The 27,625-nt window shown below is 54.4% G+C and overlaps 5 protein-coding genes across 10 annotated transcripts in view; 3 read left to right on the forward strand and 2 right to left on the reverse strand.

The window, feature by feature from the left end:
- Positions 1-6,142, reverse strand: part of RAB6A (RAB6A, member RAS oncogene family) — a 38,900-nt gene extending 32,758 nt beyond the window's left edge. The window contains exon 1 of one of the 2 annotated variants that reach the window (XM_064411161.1): positions 5,828-6,142. In XM_064411161.1, coding sequence (XP_064267231.1) covers positions 5,828-5,897 — 70 coding nt within the window. In that variant the 5' untranslated portion in view covers positions 5,898-6,142. The remainder of the gene's footprint in view (positions 1-5,827) is intronic. The other variant, XM_064411160.1, reaches the window with a different exon arrangement.
- A 2,329-nt stretch (positions 6,143-8,471) lies between these two features.
- On the forward strand, positions 8,472-13,428 carry MRPL48 (mitochondrial ribosomal protein L48). 2 transcript variants are annotated; one of them, XM_064411159.1, is made up of 9 exons: positions 8,472-8,769; positions 9,333-9,385; positions 9,616-9,653; positions 9,895-9,980; positions 10,419-10,591; positions 11,663-11,765; positions 12,247-12,336; positions 12,427-12,502; positions 12,750-13,428. In XM_064411159.1, exons 1-8 carry the CDS (start codon positions 8,749-8,751, stop codon positions 12,499-12,501), a joined length of 639 nt encoding a protein of 212 aa, XP_064267229.1. In that variant the 5' UTR covers positions 8,472-8,748; the 3' UTR covers position 12,502; positions 12,750-13,428. The 2 variants fall into 2 exon arrangements, with proteins under 2 accessions (XP_064267229.1, XP_064267228.1); XM_064411158.1 differs by lacking the exon at positions 12,750-13,428 and having other exon boundaries at positions 12,427-12,645.
- A 149-nt stretch (positions 13,429-13,577) lies between these two features.
- LOC135295098 (cytochrome c oxidase assembly factor 4 homolog, mitochondrial) lies at positions 13,578-14,348 on the reverse strand. Of its 2 annotated transcripts, none has more exons than XM_064411166.1 (2): positions 14,216-14,348; positions 13,578-13,925 (listed from the first exon to the last, which is right to left on the reverse strand). In XM_064411166.1, the coding sequence occupies exon 2, from the start codon at positions 13,919-13,921 to the stop codon at positions 13,661-13,663; it is 261 nt and encodes an 86-aa protein (XP_064267236.1). In that variant the 5' UTR covers positions 13,922-13,925; positions 14,216-14,348; the 3' UTR covers positions 13,578-13,660. The 2 variants fall into 2 exon arrangements, with proteins under 2 accessions (XP_064267236.1, XP_064267234.1); XM_064411164.1 differs by lacking the exon at positions 14,216-14,348 and adding an exon at positions 14,081-14,151.
- On the forward strand, positions 14,176-23,533 carry PAAF1 (proteasomal ATPase associated factor 1). 3 transcript variants are annotated; one of them, XM_064411154.1, is made up of 12 exons: positions 14,176-14,272; positions 14,362-14,402; positions 14,525-14,628; positions 14,891-14,980; positions 18,998-19,096; positions 19,671-19,821; positions 20,856-21,050; positions 21,366-21,457; positions 21,743-21,858; positions 22,401-22,483; positions 22,706-22,788; positions 23,127-23,533. In XM_064411154.1, the coding sequence occupies exons 1-12, from the start codon at positions 14,226-14,228 to the stop codon at positions 23,202-23,204; spliced, it is 1,179 nt and encodes a 392-aa protein (XP_064267224.1). In that variant the 5' UTR covers positions 14,176-14,225; the 3' UTR covers positions 23,205-23,533. The 3 variants fall into 3 exon arrangements, with proteins under 3 accessions (XP_064267224.1, XP_064267225.1, XP_064267226.1); XM_064411155.1 differs by lacking the exons at positions 14,176-14,272; positions 14,362-14,402; positions 14,525-14,628; positions 14,891-14,980 and adding an exon at positions 18,045-18,713; XM_064411156.1 differs by lacking the exons at positions 14,176-14,272; positions 14,362-14,402; positions 14,525-14,628; positions 14,891-14,980 and adding an exon at positions 18,726-18,903.
- Positions 23,534-23,652: 119 nt separating this feature from the next.
- Positions 23,653-27,407, forward strand: DNAJB13 (DnaJ heat shock protein family (Hsp40) member B13). The gene is made up of 8 exons (XM_064411157.1): positions 23,653-23,776; positions 24,257-24,360; positions 24,601-24,762; positions 25,101-25,258; positions 25,963-26,076; positions 26,718-26,831; positions 26,918-26,994; positions 27,174-27,407. The coding sequence occupies exons 1-8, from the start codon at positions 23,709-23,711 to the stop codon at positions 27,325-27,327; spliced, it is 951 nt and encodes a 316-aa protein (XP_064267227.1). The 5' UTR covers positions 23,653-23,708; the 3' UTR covers positions 27,328-27,407.
- Positions 27,408-27,625: the final 218 nt, after the last annotated feature.

Consider the following 27,625-nt stretch of genomic DNA (forward strand, 5'->3'; position numbering starts at 1 on the left):
AAGCAAAGAGACCTGAAAAATTTGACTTTCACTGCAAGTCCACATTTTGGCTGCTGTTTGTTTGCCAAGACACACGTTTTTCATTTAAACTACTTCCATAAATAATTTATATTAACGTGTCAAACCCATCACCATTTTGATGATATCTGTTAATTTTCAAAGCAGTGCTTTTACTGAAGCATCTAGGTGGGAAAAGACCTCCATGATCATCAAGTCCTTGATCAGCCAAGGCTTGGACCCAATGATCTGATGATCTGGGAAGTCTTTTCCCTGCTCCATACTGGGAGAGATGGATCAGCATTAGGTGTTCAGAAACATCCACGTATCACAAGGTTACTGTTCTTACAGGTTCCAGGCCTCACAGGCAAATTTTGGAGGTTGACTTGAAGAATCTGGTGGTGTTCATGTTGAGGCAGCAGCGTGTGGGTTTTTCTGAGGCACGTTTCAAAGCTCTGAAGGGTTTAGCTGGCTTGTTTTGCTTGGTTGCTTGGGGTTTTATAATCATTAGTGTACACAACAGGTACTTGTACACGCATGAGCACAACAAAATGCCTTTAAACATCTGGACTAAATTAGCAGGTAACTAAAAGGCAGCTCTCCTCTCACAGACTCATTGCAGAAGACAGATTTTTAACCATCAGTGAAGCTGAGAAAAATGGCTGTTGGCTCTGATAATTCCCAAATGCCACATCATCTGCTAAGGTGGGCTCAGATGAGCTTCCCTGCCTTTGTTTCTCCATTAGTCCCACTCAGAGCTCCAGCAAAAGCTTTCAGGCACCTGCTTTGCAGAACCTGGATCCCGTGCCAGGTACCATCACCACCCCAAGGGCTGCAGACAGAAAATCCATTATGCCACATCAAGGAAAAAGATGATCATTTTCCTCCCATCTCACAGATTATTTCTGAGATGCAGAGAGAGAAAAGCACAGCGGAGTTCAGAGAGGCACAGCCACTCCTCCTTTCAAGAACAGGCACAGCTCCTTCAGAGGCTTCCACAAATAGACAGGGATCAAAAGGCACCACAAACCACTGATGTCTTTTTCTCTGTGCTTCTTCCACACGTTGCTGTGGGAAGGGATTTTTCAGCGATGGAGAAGAGAAAGAAGAGGAATGGTGGAGCACAAGATCTTGAAGGATCAGACACCAAGCACACTGAACTGTGAAAGAATCCCAGAACAGTTTGGGTGGGAAGGGACCTGTCACCAATGAAGATGTTCAGCAGTGCTGATCCCATGACTGACCCCTGAGGCAAAGAAAGTCACTCAGTGCCCCAGCCTTCTCCATATCCTGGGCAACCAGGTCTCCTGTTTCCCTCTGGAGAGACCTCACACTTTTCCTGGTCCTCCTTTATCCCTGCAGAAGCTTTTCTTGCTGCCCCTGATGACCAGCCAGGTTTAGTTCCATCAGGGCTTTGGGTTTCCTAACCTGATCTCTGGCTGCTCAGACCATTTCTGTGCAACCTGCCCCCACTTCCACCCTGCCAGGCTTCCATTCTGGAACTTCCCAGAGTTCCTTGTTCATCCATGCAGCGCTCCTGGTGTTCCTGACTCCCCCTTTTTTGGGATGCATTGTTGACATTCCGCTTCCAGATGCGAAGCCCGAGTTTAGAAACTCATGGAAAATTCATACAGTCCAGAGAGAACCCCAAATGTCTGAAGGCCCAGCCACAGGAAAACCACAAGGTTAGGAAATCACCCGGAGGGGAGGGGATAACCTTTTAAACCAGCAGTGCAACAAGGCTGGAGTCTGTGAATCCCTTAGAAAGAAGGGAGTTTCAGGCAGCACAGGGATGAGTCTGTGCCCGCTGTGAGCAGTGCCACACCAGCCCCATGTCACACACAAAGCACCTGCAGCTCCCCAGTTACCTAATGAGACACATCACACTGCTCAGCAGTGCCTGTACCAACATCGTTATGCAACAGAACAGCTCATTAGTGCTTTCCAAACTGTTGTATCTCTGAAGTTATTACACTGCATTATCAGTGGGTTTTCAATATTAAAAATCTCAGCTCCTGATTAAAAAAAAAAAAACAACAACAAAATGCAACTGGTTCTAATTTCCTTCAAGATCTTATGCAGAAATGCTGGCACAGAGAGACAGGTGGGAGTTCTTTTGCTTTCTGTACACGTTGGTGCCCTTCAGACCTGCTTGCCAATGAAAGCTGCAGCAGAAACTCACGTGACGAACAAATATTTCTGTTGCAGTGCCCCAGCATTCACTTCTGCCCACTCAATCAAAAAAAAAATCCATTTATTAAGAAGTAGAGTTCTGCAAAGCAGAACTAGAGAGGTTGTTAATATTTGAGTATGTGTCATATATACTGCAAGCTACCCCCATGTAGGTGATGCGTCCACTCCCTGACGTGACTCAGAAATCAGAATTCCTTAAACCTCAGGTAGTAGGACTGATGAAAATCACCTGATAAAACCAGATCAAAGGCAGTAAGAACCACACTTCCCCACACACAATAGCTCTATCTAATCCCTCAGCACTCAGAGCTCTCCCTGCCTTTTTAGCAAAGATTAGCATATTTAAAACTGCTAAACTCTGTATAATCTTCAATCATTGAGAAAAGTAATTCAATTAAGGAGAGTGCTGGTGAAGTTGCCTTCTCCTAGCCAGCCAGTGCTGTATCCCTGTAGAAGTTAATAGAGATGGAAAGGGAGGAGATGATTGTTCTGGCTGGGCACGGATGGTGCTGCAGGCTCGTGATGCACCCACAGCACACGCAGCAAGTCCCCGGGCTGGGCCTGGGAGGGGCGTGGGGGACACAGCCCCAGAGACAGGGAGATCTGGGGGGCTGAGGAGCCAGGAAAATCACAGCAAAGAGCATCTGCAGCTAGTGCTGAGCACCACGAGGCAGAGCCACTGCAGTCCCTGTGAATGCTGAGGGACACGGCACCGAACTCCCACAACATGGCTGAGGAGAGAGGAGAAAACCTCACACTGCATCCACTGGGCAAGCCCACTCTCAGACGGAAACAGAACGCCCAGGGATGCTTCTAGATCTTCCACGGGAGGGCTGCAAAGCCTGCCCAGTAAGGAACTGCAGCTCAGATTTCCTCAGCCGTAGGACACACACAGCTATTGGCGAGGCTGCGTACAGCCAGCACAGGTCTGCCACCAGCCAGCCCTGGATGCTGAGGCAGCTGATGGCCATCACAGCCCTTTGTACCATTTCATTTGTCATCCTGAAGTCCCTGGATGCAAATGAAGGCAGAGCACTCAGCCTCCCCACCAGCAGCCAGAGCATATCTTTAATTATGGCCTTCCAGCAGGGCAGAGAACCTTTCATCTGAGCAGGAAGCAAATGCTGCAATCCAGCGCAACAGTTGTACAAAGATCTCCAGGGTTAGGAAGGCTGCTATCCTAGAAACTTATTTCTGCATCTCACTTAACCTTCCAGACAAAGAACCACAAGGTGTGAGCACACCCCTTTTTGCAACACCAGATTCTCCCGCAGTTTTCTCCAAACATCACGAGGGCGTTTATTCCTCCAGGAGCGAGAGCTCTGCATCCTTCGGGCAGTTAAAAAAATAAATTAAAAAAAAAAAAAAATCCCAGGGAATGACATCATGATAGAACCATGTGAAGAGCCTCCATGCAGGAAGGGACGTGTCTCCATCCATGGCAGGCAGGCTCACCACGGAGCCGCGCTGCCCACGCTGCAGCAGCCGCGGGATGCGCGGACGCGGAGCCGGCACCGAGGCATCCACCCCAGACAAAGGCAGGGCTTGAGCCCACCCTGCAGCCCAGCCCTGATCCCAGGCAGCTCCCACCCGTCCCCAAGCCCCAGCCCAGGCAGCACTGCAGGGCTGGGAACACTCAGGCAGGAGGATTCCGCTGTGCTGTACCCACAGAATCCCTTCTCTCCTCCCCAGGTTTGATGCGGTGACTGGGAATTATTTAAAACCTCCCAGTATAAAAACAGATGATTAGCTGAGAGGGGGGAAAAAAATTCCTAGAGGAAGCAGATATGTGACGTTATGTCTGCTAGAGGAGACAAGAAATCCACGTGTGAACCAAGAGCTGCTGAGATTTAAGATCTGCACCAGGTGCCACAACCTTCCAAGGATGTGTTTGAAAAGATTCACGATACTGAAGCTCAGAAATACAGGCAAACAAGCCAAGGATTTTGCAAATGCATTGCTAATATTTCAGATTCCTGTTATCAAATACCTGGGGAAAAAACAACCAAACAAAAAAAAAACGAAAAAAACCCAGCATTTTCTACACATGACCCTCATCCAAAATCCTCATAAAATGGCTGGCCAAATAGCACCTTACCAAGCAGATCAGGTGACTTACCCAAAAAATAATAAATAATCAAGTTGCACTCGTGCTCCCCAAATCCCTGATATGAGAAGAGCTGTTTCAGCCCCAAAACCACAAAATAAAAAGAGAATGATTCAAGGAACAGGCTAAAGGAAATTGCCAGCGTACAGGTAAATAATTTCAACAGCAGCCTTATCACCAAGCTAATCCACATCCAAGTGAGGAAACACCAAAATACAAATAATTTGGCCAAAAATAAAACCAGCTAGCATTTCATCATCTCATACCACACAGACCAAAGGTGGCTGAGGGAGCAAATACCCCGCCCCGAGACAGAAAATATTTTGCACCTATTCATTATGTCATAGATCACTCAGAATCTACCCAGGATTACACAAAGCATCTCATGAAGGAGCTTTTTTTTTTGCTTTTTTTTTTCAGAAAACTCTTCCAAGGGAAAAATTTGGAATGCAGTATTGGAGATAGAGGCCTTCCGCTAAGGAAGGAGGAGATATTGTTTAGGTTCATTGGTGGTTTTTGGTTTTTTTTTCATTCCAAAGACAGGGAAGAAAACCTCGCTGACTGAATTAAATATTCAGAGCGTCGCTCTGCCAAGACACAACCCCATTACAGAAAAACGCTCTATTTACACAGCAAGCGCTGCGGATCGAGACTCCTGCCCCCCAAAAACCAGAGGAGCCGGGACCCAATGAATCAGCAACTGCTTCTGCAGATGGGCTTGGGGGGGGTTTAAACCAGAGCTGAGCCCCACGGAGCCCCACGAGGCTGGGTGGGTGTCAGGGACCCTCACGGCAGAGGCTGGGTGTCCTGAGGAGGGGGATCCATCAGACCCCACAAGGGTGTGGGTGCTGGGGATGGTGAGGGGGGGATCCCATCAGACCCCATGAGGGTGTGGGTGTCAGGGACGGTGAAGAGAGGGATCCCATCAGACCCCATGAGGGTGGGTGGGTGTCAGGGAGAATGAGGAGGGGATCCCATCAGACCCCACAAGGGTGTGGGTGCTGGGGATGGTGGGATCCCATCAGACCCCATGAGGATGAGGGGGGGATCCCATCAGACCCCATGAGGGTGAGTGGGTGGGTGTCGGGTAGAATGAGGAGGGGGATCCCACCAGACCCCATGAGGGTGTGGGTGCTGGGGAGGATGAGGGGGGCGATCCCATCAGAACCCATGAGGGTGAGGAGAGGGATCCCATCAGACCCCTCAAGGGTGAGGAAGGCGATCCCACCAGACCCCATGAGGGTGTGGGAGGATGAGGGAGGGATCCCATCAGACCTCATGAGGATGAGGAGGGGGGATCCCACCAGACCCCAAGAGGGTGGCTGGGTGTCGGGCAGGGTGAGGAAGGGGATCCCACCAGACCCCACACGGGTGAGGAAGGGGATCCCACCAGTCCCCATGAGGCTGGCCGGGTGTCACGGACGCTCATGAGGACGCCGGGCAGGATGAGCAGGGGGTCCCTTCGTGCCCCCACCAGGGGCCGGCGGGTGTGGGGCTGGGGGTCCCGGCCCGAGGCGGGCGGTGACTCACCGCTCTGCTCGCCCAGGAACACCAGCTTGAATTTCCGCAGCGGGTTCCCGAAGTCCCCGCCCGACGACATGATGGAGGAGCCGCCGCCGCCGCCGCCCCGCGCTCGCTCCGCTCCCCGCGGCGGCACCCGCGACCGCCACCCGCTGCTCTCCGCCTCCGCCTCCTCCTGCTTCTTCCGCTCGTCCTCCTCCTCCTCCCCGGCGAAGGCTGCGAGCCCCGGTGAGGTGTCGGTGTCGGTGTCGGTGCCGCCGCTTCGCCCCCCCCGCGCTCCCGGAGCCGGCGCTGCGCCCGCCCCGCGCACGCGCAGTGGGCGCTTCCCTGTGCCGCGGGCCGGGAATGGCTCGGCTTGGGAGGGACGGGGAGAATCAGCCAGTTCCACCCCTGCCGGGGGCAGGGACGCCTTCCTGCCGCACGGGGCTGCTCCGAGCCCCGCCGTGCAGCCCGGCCTGGGCGCTGCCGGGCGTGCGGGGGCGGGCGGAGCTGCTGTGGGCGCCCTGTGCCGCGGCCTGCCCGCCCTCACAGCATCCCGGTGAGGGCTGAGGTGTGCCCGGCCTGAGGGGGCAGCCAGCAAAGCCCCTAAAAGCAAAGGCTTAATCCCGACCTGGCACAGATGCTCCTTTCAGAGGAGCATTTCTGCGGAGCAGATCCCTCACATTAAAGTGATATTTCCCAGGAAGGTCCGTGATCCCCACTGTCATTCTTCGACAGTGGCTCAGGGCCCTCCTGGAGGGGCCAGCTTTGCTTTTCACTATTTTTTGCCCATTTTCCCCCACTCTGCCCTCAAAGTTTGGTGTTTGAGGAGGTTTCCATGTGCATCCTGGCCCCTCCTGTTTAAAGCTTGGCTGGGAGATTGTTCCAGAGCATCTCTGCTCTGATAGCCAGGGAAATACACCTGCTACGTGTTTAGTTTTGAAAGCCTTTCTATTTTTGATGGTTTCATTTATACTCCCTCAGTGTGATTAACTCCTCACCAAGAGCTGGTTTTTTTGTTTTGTTTTGTTTTTTTTTCACCCAGAGAACTAAAAGAGGAAAATGTGTCTTTGATCAGGTGATTAAATTTAAACAAGTTTTAATAGATAGGAGCAGAATCTCCATCCAGCTCCGCACCTGGCATCTGGGAGTGCTTCCACACTGGTTGTGTGGCTGCTCTCCTGCAGGGAGAATCTCAAATACTAAATGCAGGTATTGTCCTTGTTTTTGTGTCAGGGTTCATTCCAAGATCTTTCCCGTGTGTCCCAGGGAAAACAGCAGCTGAAGGGAGAGGAGGAGACACGTGAAACAGAGGTTTTCTTCTAAGGTCTGTTTGAACACTTCTTGATTGTTTTCATCATTGGATGAGTCTGAAAAGAAGTGGAGGCAAGGCATGGGAAGCCTTAAAAAGGAGAAGGAGCTTCCTGGAGTTTTTAAGTGTGGTGCAGAAAAAGGAAGTCATCGAGTCCCCTCAGCTTCTCCCTGTGTCACAAAAAGGTTTGGAAGTTGTGCTCCTGCAGCAGGGATGTGAAATGATGCAAAAGGCAAAGAAAGGCACATTCCAGTTGGAAATAAGGACCAGGTCCTAACAGGGAGGGTGCTCGGCCACCTGAACAAGCATCATTCCCAGGCTGGGATCAAAGGGCAGGAAAACTTCCACGTGGGCAGTTCTGTCATGTCCCAGGAAAACACAGCTTGGAGCTGGGAACGCGTGGCATTGCCCTGTGGAGCAAAGAGCAAAGGTGCCGTGGATCCCCTCTGCTCTCTCCATGTACTGGGCAGGTGGAGACACAAAGCTTGTCCTTTCACATTCCTTCTTTCCCCTCACCACTGCAGAGGGGATGGACACCGAGGGAGTCGCGTGTGTGTCCGGAGCTCCGGGCACTGGGAAATGCAGGGCAGGGCTGGGCCACAGAGCAGGGCATGAACTTGCCACGTGGATGAGCTGGAGGGGGAAAGTCCATCAGGAGCTCTGACAGCAGTTGGAGCAGCCAGAAGTCAGCAGGGTGGGAAATCCTGACTCAAAATCCTGACTCAAAATCCTGACTCAAAATCCAGCTCGCAGAAGGGGGCTCAGGGATGTGGGCTCCAGAGTGAGCACCCGCCATGGAAGAAGGGGGAAAGTGGAGCCAGGCTGGAGAGAAGGGAGCCAGGAGGAGAGAAAGGAGCCTGTGGGAAATTAAGATTTGTGTGGAAGAGGCAGAGGGACACGGGATGGGTTTTGCTGAGCCAGCTCCAGACTGTCAGGCCCGGCGGGCAGCAGAGCACAGGCCCATCTCTTCCCAGGCAGACCCCCTGCCTCCCTCCCATTGGGAAATCAGAGAGGAGGTCCCCGCCAGCCCAGCCTCCCTACGCTTAAGAATTTCGTGATGATAAATATTTTTTTTTTTTTAAGCGATACTAAAGGCCTAAGTAAATGGCCGCCGGGCCGCCACACTCAAGATGGCCGCTCCAACACGCTGGGGCAGGGCCGGGCACCGCCCTCAGCACTGCAACGTGGCCGTGCCACACTCAACATGGCCGCCGACCGTGATGGACGTGGCTGAGAACCAATCAGTGTGCGAGGACGAACGGGGGGCGGGCCGTGATGGGCGGGACGCGCGGTGATAGGCGCAGGGCAGGGTGCGCTGTGCAGTCGCTGCCACATGGCGGCGCTGCCCACCGCGTGTTGGCCGGCCGGACGGAAGTGTCCGCCATTATTGCCCGCACCCCCGCGCCCTCCCCGCTGCCTCCTTCGGGATGCCAGGGCCCCGCCAGTACGGCGGGTTGCCCAAAAGTTGTTGCCTGCGGGATTTCTTGGTGGGCGGAGCGGCGAGCTGTCCGGGATTTAGAATTCCCGGGAGGCGCCGGTGGGCGGAACGTGGGGAGCGAGCCGCGGGACGGGGGGACGTGAATGGGGGCGTACCGAGGCACTGAGGAGGAACGCTTTGGGTGACGGACCGTGGCGCCGGATGATGGCGGCGGTGCCGAAGGTAGCGGAATGGCCGCGGGGAAGGGGAGTGGGAGCGGGGAAGGACGCGGGGACAGGCAAGGGCAGGAACAGGAGCGGAGTAGTAGCCTTGGTCCCTGGGAGTGCTGAGGCAGCCCCGGCCCTGCTGCTGGAGGCGCTGATCGCACCCTGGATTGGTTTCGGAGGGAAGCGTGGGGGTGATCCTGAGGGGGTCCAGAGCTTGAGGTCGTGCCCTGGATCTGTCTGGGTGCTCCTGGACGGGGGCTGAGACTCCCACACACTCCTGCTGCCCATCCTCACACACCCCTCGTCTCCGCGGTCCCTGTCAGATCCCGGTCCCTTTGCAGCGGGACATTTGGGACATCGGTGCTGATCCCCCGGAGCTCGCTCAGGGCGGTGCTGTGCCCATTCCCTGGGGAGCCTGGGCACTGCCAGCACCGTCTGGGGGAAGAGCCTTTCCCTAAAATCCAGCCTAAACCCGCCCTGGACAGCTCCAGCCCTTCCCTGGGTCCTATCCTAGGGGTGTAGTAACCTGGAGAAAATTCCCAGTGGATCTGCCACCCTGCTGTGTTTTAACCCCTGCAGGTGCTGTGCTCGGAGAAGGGAGTGTTGCTCAGGCAGGTGCTGGCCCTCAGCAGGTAATAAAGCAAACATGACCCAAAATTGCCTCTTTTTCTTTTTCTTTTTTTTTTTTTTATTTAAATCTTCTAATAGTGGAGGTAAGACTTTGAGCTGGGAGCTGAAAGGGCTGTGGGATGGGGAAAAGTGGGTGATGGGATCAGGCCTTGCCTTTGCAAAAGGACACTGGCCACGTATTTTTCTGTAAGTGAGGGAAATCAGATTTATTAATTGTTATTTTTTCTTACAGAGCATCAACAGCCAGAGAAAACCTTCTGTGTGCTGCAGGTAAGGTCTGATGTCAAACAAATATTAAACATTGGAGCATGTGTGTTGCGTTTTGGGGTTTTTTTAGCCAATTTTGGCTGGTTAAATAACCAGAGCAGGTGCTCTGCCACTTCCATATGGGATTTTCCCAGCATTTTCTTGTTCTTTTCCCTGTTTTTTGGCTGAGCGGGTGACCACAATTTGGGGCCCTGCAGATGTTTGTTCACAGCTGGAAACACGTTTGCTCTGCTGTCGTTTTCAGGTGATGCTCTCCTGGCTCCCCACAGATCCTACAGGTCCCGACCCACCCATGGCATCGGGAGGTTTAAATACCTGCTCCCAAAGGAGGTAGGCAGGATTTCCCTCTGTGCTTGCTTTCCCCAGGTGATCCTGAAGCACGTGGATGAACAGTGGAAGGTGTGCCTGCCCGTGGCAGGGGCTTGGAATGGGATGAGATTTAAGGTTCCTTCCAATCCAAACTATTCCATGAAGAATATTTCCATGCAGAAATGCTTCCTCTTGTCCAGCACATTCCAGCTTTGGGAGGGAGGAACCCCCTCCTGAGGTTAATTAATAATTAATCAGTTTAATGCCTGAATTTTGTGAGCAGCAGAGTTTATTTCTACTGGTTTTCCTCCTTCCTTCCTTTCTTCCTCTGGAAGAAGTTAATCCCAGCATGATTGTGTTTTCTGTGTGAGGCCATGCAAGAGCTGAACCTTTGATCCCAGCACTGCTCAAACCAGATCCTCTCCATTTTATTTTGTTGTGTTTTCTTTGGGAAAACAGGTTCCAAAGAGGAAGAAGGAAAGAGTGCAGATGAAAGAGATCAGCGCTGGCACCGAGTACGAGTATGGGGACATCAACATCCAGATGACTTCCTATGATCTGTGCCTGGTGGAGCACTTTGCTCAGCATGTCCACAGGCTCTGCAACCGTCTCTGCATCCGGGTCAATGAGAGGTATGAGGAACTCAGGAATTCTGTCCCCCTGCACACCAGGCCACGCTCCAGTCTCCCTGAGGGATTCCCATCTGGCTGGCAATCCAAACCTCTGTGTTCTCCTTCTGTCTGTCTGTACAGTTTTGGATGCTTTATTTAGAAGCATGGAATTTATTTAGAAGCATTTTTCAGGCACTGGCTTGAGCAGATTCCAAGGAAAAAATGGCTGTTACATCTCCTTCCTCTGAGGCTTTAAGCCTGTGGCTGCAGAGCCTGGGAATTGCTGACGTTTGCTGCTGGTTTTCCTTCATGGCCTGTGGTCCAGGCTCTGCGTGCCTGGAACTGGAATGAGCTCGGGAAAGCCCTGAAGGTGCTGGGTGAACCTTCAGTTTAGGAGGACAGCGTGCTTCAGGAGCAGCCTAGCTCTCCAAAGCAGATGTATTCCAGCAGCCACTTCACTGGCTGTAATCCCTGAGGAATGTCAGGCAGCCCCTTTGGTGCCTGAGGTGCTCCCAGGGAGCTGCCAGCAGGGAACAAAACCAGCAGGGACTCTCTCAAGTGTGTGCTTTTCACTCGTGCCCTCTGAGGTGGCTCAGTGTGCAGAGAAAGAAAGGATTTGCCCTGCAGAGTGGGAATTGAGGGGAAAAGATGGGGTGTGGGAATGGGGATGAGGAGGCTGAGGTCCCGAGCGTGGAGCAGAGTCTGATCCACTCCCAGTCACGTTCCCCTTAAATCTGAGGTGCAAACAGTGGATTCTGAGTGGTGCATTGCAGCAGCAGACTTGAGCTCTGTCCCAAAGGACAAAATAAGTCAGAACTCTTGCTTTTCTTGAGCAGTGAAGAAGTTAAAGGGTCTCAGGCTGTGGTTTGGAGCTAATCCAGGTTTTTGCCGGCAGCAGTGCTGCAGAGCTTCCTCCTTATCTCCTTCCAGCAAGACACCCGGCCTCTGCCAGCCCCTGATGTGCAGGATACATCCTCTGCATAATTAATTCCCCATGAAAAGTTAATCTCCTTGCCCGTTCTCTGCTGGGGAGGGTGATTGATGCCTGCCAGCACGCTGCCTGTGCTGAGCACTGCCCTCTGCCTCCTGCAGCTACGCCATGCCCACCAAAACCAACGAGGTGCTGTTCCTGGAGGACAGGGGATCCAAAATGCAGCTGGATGCAGTCCTCACCACCCACCAGAGGGTTGTGCAGGTAGGAGCTGGGCTCCCATCACAGGCTCCACAAACCCCTCAAGCATTCAACTGAAGAAAGGCAACGTTTGGGCAGGAATGGAAGCAAAAAGTCTGGTTACGTTTTCTGCTGAGTGTTGCTCCTAAACCAGGAGGATTTCCTGGCTCTGTGTTTCAGGCAGAAGATTTATTATCTATTTTTTCCTGCTGAATAATTGATAGGGGGGGTAGAAAAGTCGTGTTTGGGGATGGGGAGGGGAGAAACTCACAGGGATGGATGGGATATTGGGAAGGAATTGTTCCCTGTGAGCGTGGGGAGGCCTGGAGAAGCTGTGGCTGCCCCTGGATCCCTGGGGGTGCCCAAGGCCCGGCTGGAACAACCTGGGACAATGGAAGGGATCCCTGCCCGTGGCAGGGGTGGCACTGGGTGATCTTTAAGGTCCTTTTCCAACCCAGAGTCTCCTGGGATTGTTCTCCTGCAGCTCTGCCATTTCTGCTTTCAGATCCGCGGCTTGAGCTCGACGTTTGCTCCCATCCTGCTGGAAATCATTCAGAGTAACCAGCCTGAGGGGGTGCACCTGCTGATGAAACAGGTATGGCTGCACTTGCCAGTGCTCTCCCTTCAGGAGCAGGGAAGGGCTGGGTGTGACCCTGATTTGTGGTGGTTTTCCCTCCCTGCACAGCACACGGAAGCCGATTTCAAGAGCCGGCTGAAGTCTCGACCAGAGCTGGAGGAGCTGCTGGCAGAGATGTCCTGAGGTGAGGAACAATGTGGTGCCATCCATGGGCTGTTCCAGCCTCCAGAGGGTGCTTCCATGAGCTCTGCACTGATAACTCGGTGAATTGGGAGGAATTCCCACTGTTGGCAGCCAGCTTGTCCCAATAAAAATAAATCACGTGTTTGTATCTGACTGGTTTGTACTGGGAGCAAAGGTGCCCCAGTGGAATGTGGGTTTGCTTTCCTCCTTTGTTCTTTTTTAATTCCTGCCTATTTTGCTTTTGGTAGGTGGGAATTTCTGCAGAAATCTCTGTGCATGAGCAATGCTGTGCTGCAACAATCCCAGGAATTGTTATAACCAAATTTGATGGATGCCAAGAGAAACTGTTCCAGAAACTGGTTTGTTTGGAGGTTTTTTTCTCCCCCTTTCTAAGGATCAGCTTGTCAAAAAGAGGGAAAATAACTCATTTATTTACACTCTTCCCCAACTGGGGCTGTCCATGCTCAGCCTCTTGGTATTCCCAGCAGCCACATCCCTGGGAAATAGCCTGGAACCTTCCTTCTGACAAAAGCCATGCAAAAAGCAATTCTATTTTCTTTCTCATGGCTTATTTGCCAGCAGGTGGTGGTCAGATGAGAATCCATTTGTCTCCCATTCCTAGTTTTTCTGTGGCTTCCCAGGAGATAAATCCCATCCTGTGGGACATGAGGTTATCACTGCTGGAAAAGCCTTAGAGGACATGGAGTAAAAATCCATGGCAAGGCTGTTTGGAGCCCAGACCCAGCCTGAGTGCTGTGAATGCTCCTGGACTGGGACATTTTGGGCTGGAAATCCACAACCACTGAATCATTTTGGGTGGAAAAGACCTCTGGAATCGCTGAGTCCAAGCTATGGCCAGCCCCACCCTGTCACCAGCCTAGAGAACTGAGTGCCATGTCCAGTCACTCTTGGACACCTCCAGGGATGGGGACTCACTCCAGACCTCCCTGGGCATCCCTTTCCAATGTTTCAAACCCCTTGTCGTGAAGAAATTTCCCGATATTCCCACCTGAATGCACCATGGCACATCCTCCCACCCAGCCACCCTCTCCCCCAGCACAGACCAAGGCGCGGGCTGCCAGACTCCAGATTTAATTTCCCAGCGGTTCCCCCGGCTCTCCAGGCGCTGGGATGGAAGGAAGGCTCCCGGGGGCCGGTGTCAGTCCGGGGGCTCCAGCTCGGGGCCGGGCCCGCGCTGCCGCCGCTGCCGCCGCGCCATGCAGGCCCCGAAGGCGCGCAGCGGTTCCTGGCAGCGCCGCCAGTCCCGCCGCTCCGCCATGCACTCCTGCAGCTCCCGGTGCTGCTGCAGGCAGCCGCTCCGCGCGATCCGGGCGTCCAGCGGGTCCTCGCCCTCCTCCTCCTCCGCCTCGCCCCGCGCCGCCGCCGCCGCCCGGCTCCCGCCGTGCCCGGCCCGCGCCATGCCGCTGCGGACGGACAACCGGCCGTGTGCCCGGGGTGCCCGGCCCCTCCTCACCTCCCGGGGCTCCCCAGGGATCCTCGGCCCCTCCCAGGGCTCCCCATGGATCCCCATCCCCCTCGTCCATCCCCCTCCTCCATCCCCTCCCCGCAGCCCCCGTACCCGCGCTGCGCGGTCCCTTTAAGGCGGCAGCTCCCCACGCCCGCGGCGGCGCTCGCTGATTGGTGGGTCCCCCCCCCCCTTTCCGCCCGCGCGGGGGCCGACGGGAAGTAAGGAGGCGGAAGTGTGTGCGGTTACCTCGGCAAAGATGGCGGCGACGCTGCGGATCCAGAGCGACTGGAGCCGGGCGCTGAGGTGGGAGCGATCCCTTCCTTTGCCCCTGTCCCTGTCCTTGTCCTTGTCCCGCTCCCCGCTCCGCTCACGGCCGCTTCTTCTCTCTGCAGCAGGGACGAGGGCGAGGCGTGGCTGAGCTGCCGCAGCCCCGGTGAGTGGCCTAGCGGGGCCTCGGGGGAGCCGCGAGGGTGAGGCGGGATCGGGGAGGATCGGGGCGGGTGCTGCGGGTGAGGGGTGGTCGCTGTGGGTCGCTGACGGCCGCTGTCCCCCCAGGGAAGCCCACCCTGTACGGCAGCGTCACCCGGCGCGGGCTCGGCTCCGACGGCGTGCCAGACATCGCGGCCTCCGAGGGATTCCTGGTCCGGGAAGTCACCAAGGTGCCGGGGCTGGCGGGAGAGGGGGTGGTCACCATGCCCCGTGCACAGAGGGGCTGCTCTGACAGGCCTGTCCCGCCGGGCAGAGCCCTGGAGCTGGTCCCTGCCATCCCAGCTGCATCCTGGGGAGATGGGCCCCACACTGATCCCATTTTCAAACTCTGGGATCCCACAGCTGGGTCCATCCACAGTTCTACCTTGGGGACCTCTGTTTCAGGACTAACAGCACTCCTAATTCTTTTTTTTCCCTTCTTTCCCCCCTCAGAAAAGCATCCTCATTTCTTGTCCTCACGAAAATGTGTCCACAAAGTTCCTGGCTCCGTACACGAGTTTTTGTAGGATTCATCAGAAAAGTGTGAGTAGCCTTGTGGGGTTGGAATCCCTGGCTGTGGTGTCCTCAGGGTGAGGGGTTGCAATGCAGATGGAACTGTGATCTTGGGGCTTAGGGATGGTGTTCCCACTGGAACACCCTGCACCACCTGCCAGTGACTCCTTCCCCCTTCAGCAGGATGGAAACGTGGATTGGAGGCACAAAAGAGAAAGATCAGGGTTGAGATAAGAACAATTTACTGCGAACAGCAATGGAATTAAAAAAGCAGCAGTAGCAGCAACGTTAATTAATAAAATGTACAGGAGAAGGAAGAGATCTGCTTGCCACAAGGAACCCAAAAGCAGTGCAACCCAGCATCCCAAATGTGCCCCTCCCTGCTCCTGTAAAAATTAGCCAGAACCAAGACATTCCCCACCCCTCATTCTACCCCAGATCCCACACCACCCAACTATGTCTCTACACACAGAAGCACAGGAATCATTCCCTTAGTCAGAGGCTGTCCCTCCTAAATGTCTCAGGATACATATTTATATCCATTACACTGCTTTTCCTTGTCACCAGTGGACTTCCATCCCCTCTCATTGGTATCCAGGGGCTTTTTTAACTGACTTTTAAGTTCTTCTGGTTTTTTTTCTCCTGCTGCTATTTTTTCATTTATACTTCTGAGCCTTATGAAATCAATCCAGCCCATTCCTTAAGACCTTGCTCTGCTGAGCGCTTTTCCCTGGGAGCTGTTCTAAAACCCCGATCTTTTCCAAGGCCTGGCTTGGTAGGGCTGCGAGTTGTTCCATGCAGAGGTGTCTGCAGGTAGGACGGCGTGCTCACGGCAGATGGGACAGGTGCTGGAATGCTGCTGCAGCCACGTCCTGATGCACTCTCTGTGGAACTCATGCCCACACTCCAGTTCACACGAGGTCCTGCCTAGCTCCTCGTGGCATATCGTGCAGGGATCATCACCACGTTCCTCAGGCTGTGTTTCCCCGTGGGAGGAGCTGTCTTGTGGAGGAGGAGAGGGATTCACTCTGTAGTCCCAGATGAAGACCTTTAATTTTAGCACCTTCAGGTTCCTGTTCCACGCGAGTGACGCCAGCGCCTCGGCGTAGAGCGGTGGCGCGCTCTCCCTCAGCGCCTGCCACATGTCCCAGGTGCAGCAGGCTCTGTCCAGGTCGTCCAGGCACTGCCCGTTCCCCGTGCTCCCAAAGAGTATGTCAGCCATGGAGAGCTCTGTCAGGTACTGGACCCCCTCCAGCCGGGTGCTCCAGCGGTGCCGGCGCAGCAGCAGCTGCTCCGCCGTGTACGCTTCCCTCACGCTCCCCACCAGCCGCCTCCAGAGGCTGTGGGTCCCTGCCCTCCTCCCGAGGCCCCTGTCAATGGCCCTGTCCCGGGCCAGGGGTCCCAGCTGCTCGGCCTCGGAGCTGTCCAGCAGCACGTCCTCGTGGGCCCCTGCAAACCAGCACTCGTAGAGCCACAGCAGCAAGGGCTGACCCGCCGGGCGCGCAAAGCGCTCTCGCACCAGCCGCAGCTTGTGCTGGCACTCGCTGGTCATCTCTGCCTCTGCCTCCTCTTCTGAGGACTCCTCCTCCTCCTCTTCATCCTCCTCTTCATCGTCTTCATCCTCCTCATCCCTCACTAAGGAAACTAATTCAGCATTGGATGTGTTCTGTTCAGGAGCGACTGCTCCCGGCATGGGTGATTCCTCTGGTGCAGCTGCACTTTGAGTGGCCATGGTGGCTGTCCTACTGTTTTCCTCCTCTTCCTCCTCCTCCTCTTCCTCCTGAGGGGTCTGGCTGGTATCCAGCAGTGTCCGATACACAGTAGCCAGGGCCCAGCAGAGAGCAGTAAGTTGCTCCTCCCTGGAGCCACCACAGCGTTTCTGTTTCAGATACTCTGCCACCTTAACGGGGTCCTGTATTTGCTGAGGGGTGAACTTCCAAACCACTGGAGCCGAATACTCCTTCAAAACCTGCCCGATTTTCTCCCACTTTCCATGCCACTCATCATTATCTGCTCTCTGAAAGAGCTTCCCAGTGATCTCTTTTGTAACTCTGAAGATGAAGTAGACCACAAAGGTGATGTAGACCAGAGGGAGGAGACACAGCAGACAGAACAACAACGTGCTTTCTTCAATATTCAGAGGCAGCTCAAAAGGTGCTTTAAGAGGCTTAAAGGAGTTAAAGGAGGTGAAAAGGTTGTGAAAGTATTCGTCCCCTTTTCCCCCCATGGAACCATTAGTAATGGTCTCCTGGAGGTGGTGTACAACGCCACAAGTGGATACCACAAAATCCATGTACATAAGAACCTTGAACCATCTCTCCAGACGGTTAAAGTGCATCACCAGGAGCACGCAGGGCAATATAAACCTGCACAGGTACCACTCCACGAAGAGCTGACTGAGCCACATGGTGACCAGGACTGTAGCTAACACACCAAACACTCAGCTCAAACTTGCTTCCACCCCGCTGCGGGCAGAGCTGTCCTTATCTCGTGCCGTTGGATTAGTGGTTTGGGATTGGCATTCCCGAATTTAGCGCTCGGTGGGAGGCTGCAGAGGGGAACCGGAACACCGAAGGCAGCGAGCGACTCACGGGGAACAGCAACGGGGCAGGGAGCAACCGCGGGGACCCGGCAGGCGAGAAGGAAAGCGGGAAGAAAAGGACATTTTCCCGCCGCCGCACGGAGAGGTGGGAGCGGGGAACATCCTCCTCCTGGCCCTGCCCCTCTGCTGCTGGAAAACTTAACCCTGTCCTGGCTAGAGCATTTCTTATTCCTGTCCGTGGGTTTTACCGCTGTGGTGGGTTTTTTTTTCCCCCCCACCCACAGCCTGGAAATTCAATTCAAAAAATGCAATGCAAATGCAGCTTGCAGCATCACAGAATTCCTAATGTTGGAGAAGACCTCTGAGATCACTGAGTCCAGGCTGTGCCTGATCCCCACCTTGTCCCCAGCCCGGAGCGCTGGGTGCCACCTCCAGGGGACTCCAAACCTCCCTGGGCAGCCCCTTCCACTGTTTAAAACCCTTTTCCATGAGGAAATTCCTGCTGATGTCCTCCCTGGCCCAGCCTGAGGCTGTTCCCTCTCCTCCTGTCCCTGTTCCCCCGGCTTTACCCTCCTGTCAGGAGCTGTGCAGAGCCACAAGGTCCCCCCTGAGCCTCCTTTTCTCCAGGCTCAGCCCTTCCCAGCTCCCTCAGCCTCTCCATTCCTTCCCAGCTCTGTTCCCTTCCTATACTAAAACAGGCTGCCTCTGATAAAGGAAGTTATTGGTATCTGACTCTGTTGATTTAGAATGCTGAGCAATTGTTTTGTTTAAACTGTATTATGTCACATTATAGTACAAAGAATACCAATGAATACTAAACAAAAACCTATGACTGTCTTGAGGTAGCCAGGACACTGCTTTGACTCAGTGGGCTAATTAATATAAACAACCATCACCAGAATCCAATTAGGAGCTCTCCTCAGGTGAACAATCTTCCTAACACATTTCACATGTGCAAAACCAACAGGAGCAGCAAGTAGATATAAGAATTGTTTTATCTTCTCTCTGTTTTTCTCTAGGAAAAATCCTGGGAGAGAGAATTATCTCTGTCTGTTCAGAGAATGTGAATGCTACACCTTCCCTGGACATGCTCCAGCCCCTCCATGCCCTTCTTCTGAGGGGCCCCAATTCATTTAAAGAACTAGTTTTGAATCAATGTTTCAGCAAATTTAGGCTGTGAATTTGGCTTCATAAATATCTCAAACTGTGTCTTGTGGGCTTGTGAGTCAGGCCAGTTACCCTGAGCTGTTTTCTCATTTCTCATCTGTTTACAGGACCTGTTAGAAAAGTCCAGATTTCTCTTCCACCTGGGATAAACCTGGAATACAACTGCTGCTTGTGCAGGCTTCTGCCTCAGCATTCCTTTTTCTCCTTGCCTTGCAGAGCCACAGGCAGAGAATGTACTCAGCAGGTCTCCCCCTGTACAGGGCTAGGCTGTTGAGCAGAAATATTTATATACAGAATTATATGTGAAGCTAATTCTTGGTGCTTTTACCTTCCTGCAGATTACCTGCCTTGATATTTCCAGTGGTGGAGGACTCGGCGTGTCTACCAGCACGGATGGGACCATGAAAATATGGCAGGCTGCAAATGGAGAAATAAGAGTAAGAACATCTGGCTTGGATGGTTTTGTGTTGTCTGTGACATTCCTGAAGGCCGTGACTTTTGTCAGGCTGTCCACACCCTGTGAAGAATCTGGCTTTTTAATGAAAAGCTAATTGAAATTAGGAGTAACAGGAGAATCAGGAGTAACAGGCCACTGACAGCCCCTATCCTGCATGGGAAGAAAGATTTTGGTGCTGGGGAAAAAGGGTTTTGGTGCTGGATTAGCTACATCCTGGCTTGTGGCCTTCCCAGCAAAGGGGGAAAGCTCCTTCTTGTGGAGCTTGACCTGTCAGCTCCTTGTTTGGCAGAAAATAAAGATATTTAACCTGTACTTAGAAGCAAATTATATTTTGCTGTGTAATTAGCTGCTCAAATGGTGGAGGGAAGGCCCAAAATCACCTCTTTGACTGCCCCAAATTCAGACCCCTCCATTCCAGCAATGCAGAGCCAGAGGATTTGGGTTCAGTCCTTTGCCCATGTGAGAATGCCAAGTTTTCCAGTGTCATAACTCAACAGCTGCTCGGCACGAGGACGATGACAATGGAACTAGCACGTAGTTCTTTGTTTTTCCAGAGACTTTTGGAAGGCCATGTGTATGATGTGAATTGTTGCAGGTTTTTCCCATCGGGCCTCGTGGTTCTGAGTGGGGGAATGGATGCCCAGCTAAAGATCTGGTCAGCAGAAGATGCCAGCTGTGTAGTAACATTTAAAGGTCACAAAGGAGGTACAGAGCCCTTGAAATGCTTCATTTGCTGAGTGTGTACTTGCCTTGCACTGCAGGGCTGATGCCCAGTCTGCAGCCTGCTGCACTCTGTGTTTCATGTCTGGAATGTGGCTTCAGATGCCCCAAACTCTACCCCAAGCTCTCTCTTCCCTGAGCTGCCAGTTGCTGTGTCCAGGCTCTGGTTTTCCCTGTCCCACGAGGTGCTGAGCTTCACTGAGAGGTTAATAAACCCTGTGGCTGGCTGCCCTAAACTTGATTAACTCAAAAACCCATCTTGTGCTGAACCTGCCATTGTTCTTACGTGATTTGGGGGTTGGAACTTGTTCTTCAAGGTCCCTTCCCACCTAAACCATTCTATAATCTGTTTTTGAGCATTAAAAATCCTTCTGCAGCCATGTCCCCTAACCAGACCAGATGGTGTGGCAGAGCCTTGGTCAGAGTGTCAGTCACTCTCCAGGTGACTTCAGTCACTGCTCATTCCTCCAGCCCAAACTGCTGCAGTCTGTTTGCTTGGCTTATCCTGTCCTTTGAGCTTCTGTAGGGAAAGTGCCAATTAAATTTTCTAACCACCTGGCAGTGCTCTGCTAAGAAAACCCCTGTCATTTCTCAGATCCTAATGTGACAGCCCACGGTAAAATAAAGTAGTTAAGAGATCTTGGTGCCAGCAGACACTGCTCCTTGGATGTTGCTGTAGCTGGATAATAGGGATGCTGCTTTTGGGATTATCCAGGGGTGGACCTGGGAATGTTTAAAAGTGCCAGGCTCTTTTCTGCCCTAATTCGAGGTTAATTTTGTGCGGCACCAGCTCGGGCTGAGGTGAGGTGTTGCTGATGTAATTTGATTGATACTATCTTCCCTTTGTGCCAGATGGTGGTTCCACTCTGTGGGGTTTTCTGGGAGCTGCTGCCTTTCCTGGGAGCACAGCTTGTCAGTGTGTGACTGCTGTCGCTGGGGACTGCGGCCTGGGGCCAGCAGTGGGGCTCAGCTCGGGTGCTGTTTGTGTCTGTATGAGCAGAGACTTTGCTCTCCCGCAGGTGTTCTGGACACTGCCATTGTGGAGCGGGGCAGGAACGTGCTGTCCTGCTCCAGGGATGGCACTGCCCGCCTCTGGGACTGCGGGAAGTCTGCCTGCCTGGGCGTCGTGGCCGACTGCGGCTCTCCCGTCAACGGCATCGCCGTGGCCGCTGCTGACAGCTCCCTGAACCTGGGCACGCCTGAGACACCTCCCAGTAAGGGCCTTTCCCTTAACCCCCTCACCCCCCCGGCACACGCTGATCAGGTCTGGCCCAGGTCATGCCAAGTGTTGGGAGTGCTGCTCCATGTGGCACCGTGGGAAGGGAACAGAGCGCTCCAGGCCTGGGTGGAATGCAGCCCTATCAACTTCATCACTGCTGAGCGATGAAGACTGGGCTCTGGCCTTCCTGCTGTCTCGGGATCTGGAGGAATCTGGCCACAATTCCTCTGGGGTGATCCCAGCTGGGTGGTTCTGCTCCCACCAATTGTTGTGCAGCTGCTGCTGGAGTGACCTGTTGTCCTTTTGCCAGGTGATCGCGAGGTGGGGACAGAAGGGAAAATCCTGCTGCTGGCTCGAGAGGACAAGAAGCTGCAAGGAGTGGGACTGCAGAGCAGGCAGCCAGTAAGGATCTGGGGCTGTCAGAGCACTGGGATGGGGAACTGAGCCTGGTTAAACCTAAACTGGAGGAGAGGCCAGAGCCTGGTGCAATAAAGGGATGCTCTCTGTCCTTCCTCCTGCACAGATTTTTATGTGAGGAGTAACAATTGCTCAGGATTTAACTTGGGAACAGGGAAAACGGTATTTAAAATTAAACAGTGGCAGCTGTACTGTCTTCTAAATAAATGCCTGCTTCCCTCTCGTGGGTGTTCCACGTGCCTGACACTTGGTTTGTTCCCAAATCCTCAGGTGTTCCTCTTCGTTGGATCTGATGCCTTCAACTGCTGCACGTTCCTGTCAAGCACCTACATCCTGGCAGGCACTCAGGATGGGAACATCTACCAGCTGGATGTGAGAAACACAAAGTGAGTGAGTGTTTTGGTTGGAAAAGAGTCAGCAGAGGGTGCTGCCAGGCAGTGCCACTTCCAAGGGGTGCATCCCCTTGCATCCTGAGCCTCTTGCATTATTTTGGTGTGCTGTATTGTTATATAAAATGTGTATAATTGTATATTTACATAATCTGTGTGCACATACGTGTAGATAAATTGGGCAGAAAACTTCTTAACATCAGTATTCCCCATTCCCACACTGCCCATTTCTTTTCCCTCTTGTGGATCCTGACATTTGCCCTGATCCTCATTCCAGCACAGGACTGGAGCTGAGCTGTGGAGTGTTATTGCTTTTCCCTGCTAGCTCAGTCCATAGGAAAGAATCCTGGAATGGTTTGGGCTGGAAGGGACCTTAAAGCCCATCCAGTGCCACCCCTTCCCATGGGCAGGGACACCTTCCACTGTCCCAGGCTGCTCCAAGCCCCATCCAGCCTGGCCTTGGGCACTGCCAGGGATCCAGGGGCAGCCACAGCTGCTCTGAGCAGCAATCCTCACCCTTGTTTCTGCTCTTTTCCTAGTGCTCCAATCCAGGTGATCCACAGGTCAGGAGCACCAGTGCTTTCCCTGCTGCCGTACCAAGATGGATTCATTGCCAGCCAAGGTAATTCCAGGGCTGTTTTGTGCCCCTAGAAATCCCGCAGTCGAGTCAAGGAGCCTTGTGCTCTTTGGGCATTGTCCTCTCGCCCCTTTGCTTTGGGATTTCCACCCTCCACATCCCTGATACCCCTCCAAAATGGGGCCTCAAGGAATGTCCCAGCCTCTTCCCGCTGGGATTTCTGTCCATGGCTCACCTCTCTGACTGGCTGCTGTGCCTTCCCTGCAGGGGATGGCACCTGCTTCATCGTGCAGCAGGACCTGGACTATGTCCTGGATCTCACCGAGGCCGACTGCGACCCCGTGTACAAGGTGGGCAACCTGGGGGGTGTCCCTGAGGAGAAGGTGGCCAGGGAAAGCTGCTGCCAGGCAGGGGGAGCTGCCCTTCCCTCAGGATTTTCCCCTCGGCACGTTCCCTCACACAGCTGACTTCTGAGCTCCTCTTTGTTCTCCTGCCTGAATAATCCTAAATCAATCAGAATTCCCTGCCTTTATCTCGGTTGTGCAGGAGCTGGCTGCAGTGGTGGAGTTGGAGCAGCTCTGTTCCTGTAAAAAGTGTGGATAAAGGGTGCTGGGAGAAGCCTGAGGGTAAAAGCAATGCTCTTCTGCCTGACCCATCTTACTTTTGTTTTTGTTTTTTCCTTCTTCAGGTGGCTTCTTGGGAGAAGGAAATCTACACGTGCTGCAGGGATGGCATAGTGAGGAGATACCAACTTTCTGACCTTTAAGTGTTTGAGGGGGCCAAATAAAGGAGAAGCGTGTGGGAAAGGCTCTTCCAAGCTGATTTTCCTGGGATGTGTGTGTACAAGTCTGAGGCTGTTGTCATGACCAGGCTCCACACACAGTGTTTTTGTAACAGGTCATATTTTTTTTCCTACAACTGGGATCAATTTTTATTTTAGGGAGGATCTTGTGTTGCAGTGATGTTGTGGTTGCATTTCCAGTACTGAAAATAACGCTGTTTGTAGTGGGGGGAAATAAATGCATACAGGGGGAGAGGGGGTGCAGTGAAAGCGACTGTCACAGTACGGAGTGAAATAAACCGCTGCTTTGGTAACACCTGCGTGTGTTTCCATGGAAACGTGGGGATTTTTTTTTTTTAAGAAAGCAGAGATACGGGGTGAGGGTTGAGTGGGCCCGGCAGAGTGCGGAAGTGAGCGCGGGAACTACACTTCCCGCGATGCCCCGCGCGGCGCGGACCGGAAGTCGCGTCGCTATAGCAACGGGACGCCATGGGGCTGGACTACTACGCCGTGCTGGAGCTGGAGCGCGGGGCCACAGCCGACGACATCAAGAAGGCGTGAGGGACCCCGGGCATCAGAGACACCCCCCGGGCCGGGAGGCAGCCGGGGTGGCGGTGGGAGCGGGGCGGGCCCGGCCGGGGCCGTCCTTGGCCTTCCCCTGCTCCGCCCCGGGGAAAGGGTCTGGGGGCTGCGGGGGGCAGTCCGGGCTGGGTTGGGAATGGGTCAGTGGGGAGTGCTCACCTGGAGAGGAGAAGGATCCAGGGAGAGCCCAGAGCCATGGCAGAGCCTGAAGGGGCTCCAGGAGAGCTGGAGGGGGACTGGGGACAGGGGATGGAGGGACAGGACACAGGGAATGGCTCCCACTGGGATACTGGGGGTGGTGAGGTGCTGGCACAGGGTGCCCAGAGCAGCTGTGGCTGCCCCTGGATCCCTGGAAGCTGCTCCAAGCCCTGTCCAGCCTGGGACGGTGGAAGGCATCCCTGCCCATGGAATGAGATGGGCTTCAAAGCTAACCCGAGCCATCCTGTGATCCTCAGCTATCGGAAGTTGGCTCTGAAGTACCACCCCCTGAAATGCAAGGAGCCCTGGGGCCCCAAGAGGTTCCAGCAGCTGGCGGAGGCCTACGATGTGCTCAGCGACCGTAAGTGGGAGTGTCCCCTCCCGGAGTGTCCCCTTCCTGTGCCTGAGGGGCAGGAAGGGGCTGTGAGCTCCTGCTGCCCGGCAGGACCAGCTCCGTGTCCCTCAGCCCAGCTGGGAACCGGCTGGAACACACTCCCATGTCTGTCCCCCCACTCCTGGGAACCCCCTTCTCCAGCCTGCACCCTGCTGGATCTCAGCCTGGGGCTCCCCCTCATTTCCCAACGCTTCCTTGTTCCCTCAGCTATGAAGAAAGGCATCTACGACAAGTTTGGGGAAGAGGGGCTCAAAGGTGGCATCCCCTTGGAGTACGCGGGCGACAACCCCTGGAGCGTGGGATACGTGTTCCACAACAACCCTGAGAAAGTCTTCAGGGAGTTCTTTGGAGGGGACAACCCCTTTGCAGGTAGGCTGGGAGACCTGGGGCTGGCTGGGCTCGTGGCAGGATTCCATGGTGTGAACACCAGGCTCCCCAGGAATGCTTCCCTGCCCAGCCGCCCTCAGATCCCTGTGCTGCTTGCAGGAGAGATCCTGCCTTCCCCCAGGGAGGCCTGCAGCTGCATGGCCAGGCTGTCAGCCTTCCCCAGCTGCTCCCGTGACCCTTTCTGGGGTTCCCATCACAAAGGGGCATTAGGGAGGCGAGGCTGCCACAAACACTGCTGGGAAGAAAACGCTCGGCGCGGTTCCGGGCGGGAGGCGAAGAGCCCAGAGCTCTGAGGGCTGTTCCCCTGCTCCCTCCCACAGAGTTCTTTGCCGAGGATGGCTCGGAGGTGCTGCTGCCCTTTGGGGGGCCCCGGGGCCGGGGGGCCCTGCGGCGGGACCCCCCCATCGTGCGGGATCTCTTCGTGTCCCTCGAGGACCTGTTCCACGGCTGCACCAAGAAGATCAAGATCTCCCGCAGGGTAGGGGCTGGGATTTTGGGGTGAGCTCTGCCCTCGCTGGGGGTGCTGGGATGGCCCTGCCCCAGGAGCTCGTGGCAGGTAGGGATTAGCACCAAAGCCAGGAGGAGCTGGACCAGCATTCCCCACCCCGGCTCGGCAAAGGGAATTCAGCATGGGAGGCAATGTGGGAGCTGGTAGGAAGTGAGGGCTGATCTCAGAGAGGGGTGGAGAAGGAGCTCAGTGTGTTCTGGGCTCCCATAATCCCATTTTCACCCTGCATTGTGCCTCCCTTTTGTGCCCTTGGTGACCTCTGTCCCCCTCCTTGTTGTCCCAGCCTCCTGCACCCAGCCCTGAGTCCCTCCTGCTCTAGGACATGAGGAAACAGCCTCAGGCTGTGCCAGGGGAGCTTTACGCTGGATATCAGGGGAAATTTCTGCACTGAAAGGATGGTCAGGCACTGGAACAGGCTGTAGTGCAGTCCCCATTCCTGGAGGGATTTAGAGCTGTGTGGTTGTGGCACTCGGGGATATGGGGGAACAGTTGGACTCCATGATCTTGGAGGGCTTTTCTGACCTAAATGATCCCATGATTCTATGGATCTGATGATTCTATGGATCTGATTCACGATCCTACTTGTACCCACAGCCACTTTTTGGCGTGGAGTACGAGGCAGGCTTGCCCTTCCCTCGGGGGAGCAGAGCACTGCTGACCCTCCCTGTGCCCAGGTGATGAACGAGGACGGGCAGACGAGCACCATCAGGGACAAGATCCTGACCATTGACGTGCAGCCGGGCTGGCAGCGTGGCACCAGGGTCACCTTTGAGAAGGAGGGAGACCAGGTAAGCACGGAATCTCCAGGTTTGGAAGGCCCCCCTGGAGATCATCCAACACCCCAGCCCAGGCAGGAGCTCATCCACGTGGGTTTGGGGATGTCTCCAGAGAGGAGACTCCATGCCCCCTCTGGGAAGCTGCTCCAGTCCTGTGCCCACTCCATGGAAAAAGTTCTTCCATGCAGAAGTTCTGGTTTCCCACTGCTGAGGGCACTTGGCAGCATAACCCAGCAGAGAGACTCAGCTCAGAAGCAGTCTGAGGAGCCTGGATTTTCCTTAGAACAGGTTAAATTAAAAATAATTGAAAGGGCTGGTTTTCTTCCTGGCAGAAACACAGTTCTGGATTTGCCCTTGGCTGTTCAGGCATCTTGGATAAAAGATTCCTTTTCCTCTCAAGGGAAGAAAATACCTTTCCCTTCTCTCTAGCCAGCTGAAAACAGCAACAAAAGAGGAGCAGGAATCTGTGTCAGTTTTCCCTGTATAAAATAATTTTTGGGTTTCCAAGGACAGGTTGGATGTGGGGTGACCTGGTCTAGTGGAAGGTGTCCCTGCCCATGGCAGGGGGTGGCACTGGTTGAATTTTAATGTCCCTTCCAACCCAAACCATCCTGCCATCCCATGATTCTGTGACCTTTTCCCCCCTCAATCAGGGCCCAAACATCATTCCAGCTGACATCACCTTTGTTGTCCAAGAGAAGCTCCACCCAAGGTTCAGACGGCTGGAGAACAACCTCCTTTATGTTGCCAGCATCTCCCTGGCAAAGGTGAAGGGCCGGGTGAGGGGACGGGGGTTCCCCTTTGGGCTCTGGGGCTGCAGCAGCAGCTCCTGGTGCCCCTCCACGCCCGGCAGGCACTGACTGGATGCACCGTGGATGTGTGGACGCTGGATGGGAGGCTGCTGAACATCCCCATCAACGACATTGTGCAGTAAGTGCCAGGGGAAAACAGGGCTGAGCGGCACTTGGGAGGAGGACAGGCCCTGGGTGAAGCTGGGGGAGCAAATAACCTGAGAAAGCCACGTGGGGCTCTGCAGGGGGGGCTGGGGATGGTGGCTCTGTGTTGGGACCATGCCACAGCCCCTCTGAGCCCCTTCCTGTGCTCTGCAGCCCCAAGTACTTCAAAATGGTGCCGGGGGAGGGAATGCCGCTGGCCCAGGACCCGCAGCGCAGGGGCGACCTCTTCATCTACTTCGACATCCTCTTCCCCAGGAGGCTCAGCCCTCAGGTGAAAACACTCCTGAAGAGCATCCTCCAGCCCTAGGGACAGTGACCTTCCCCCTCTCCTCCTTCTCCCCCCTCTCCTCCCTCTCCTATCCCCCCAATAAAGCTTTGGAGCCAGCACTGGGACTGGGCAGAAGTTCTTGCAAATGCTGGGAACCCCAAGACACGGGATCACCCTGAAACAGCAGCCCTGAGGCCCAGATCCAGGAGGTTTTGTGGTCTCTGCTCTCCAGCTGCCACCCTGCAGCAGCAGCTCTGCAGCCCTGGGGAGCTGAGGGAGGATTTGGGGGGGATGCAGGGAGGCACTCATGGCCAAGACTGCCCACCATTCTCATTGC

This window comes from Passer domesticus, chromosome 2 (assembly GCF_036417665.1).
Source record: "Passer domesticus isolate bPasDom1 chromosome 2, bPasDom1.hap1, whole genome shotgun sequence".
In the NCBI taxonomy this organism is placed as follows: domain Eukaryota; kingdom Metazoa; phylum Chordata; class Aves; order Passeriformes; family Passeridae; genus Passer; species Passer domesticus.

What these genes read in the sequence shown, in the direction of transcription:
- MRPL48 (XM_064411159.1), top strand. Translation starts at nt 8,749, where the DNA reads ATGATGGCGGCGGTGCCGAAG. An exon ending in TGATGGCGGCGGTGCCGAAG is followed by an intron (nt 8,770 to 9,332) that starts GTAGCGGAATGG and finishes TAACCCCTGCAG; the next exon opens with GTGCTGTGCTCGGAGAAGGG. An exon ending in CAGGTGCTGGCCCTCAGCAG is followed by an intron (nt 9,386 to 9,615) that starts GTAATAAAGCAA and finishes TTTTTCTTACAG; the next exon opens with AGCATCAACAGCCAGAGAAA.
- LOC135295098 (XM_064411166.1), bottom strand. Translation starts at nt 13,921, where the DNA reads ATGGCGCGGGCCGGGCACGGCGGGAGCCGGGCGGCGGCGGCGGCGCGG.
- PAAF1 (XM_064411154.1), top strand. Translation starts at nt 14,226, where the DNA reads ATGGCGGCGACGCTGCGGATCCAGAGCGACTGGAGCCGGGCGCTGAG. An exon ending in CTGCAAATGGAGAAATAAGA is followed by an intron (nt 19,097 to 19,670) that starts GTAAGAACATCT and finishes TTGTTTTTCCAG; the next exon opens with AGACTTTTGGAAGGCCATGT. An exon ending in CACGCCTGAGACACCTCCCA is followed by an intron (nt 21,051 to 21,365) that starts GTAAGGGCCTTT and finishes TCCTTTTGCCAG; the next exon opens with GTGATCGCGAGGTGGGGACA.
- DNAJB13 (XM_064411157.1), top strand. Translation starts at nt 23,709, where the DNA reads ATGGGGCTGGACTACTACGCCGTGCTGGAGCTGGAGCGCGGGGCCACA. An exon ending in CTACGATGTGCTCAGCGACC is followed by an intron (nt 24,361 to 24,600) that starts GTAAGTGGGAGT and finishes TTGTTCCCTCAG; the next exon opens with CTATGAAGAAAGGCATCTAC. An exon ending in CCCATCAACGACATTGTGCA is followed by an intron (nt 26,995 to 27,173) that starts GTAAGTGCCAGG and finishes TGTGCTCTGCAG; the next exon opens with CCCCAAGTACTTCAAAATGG.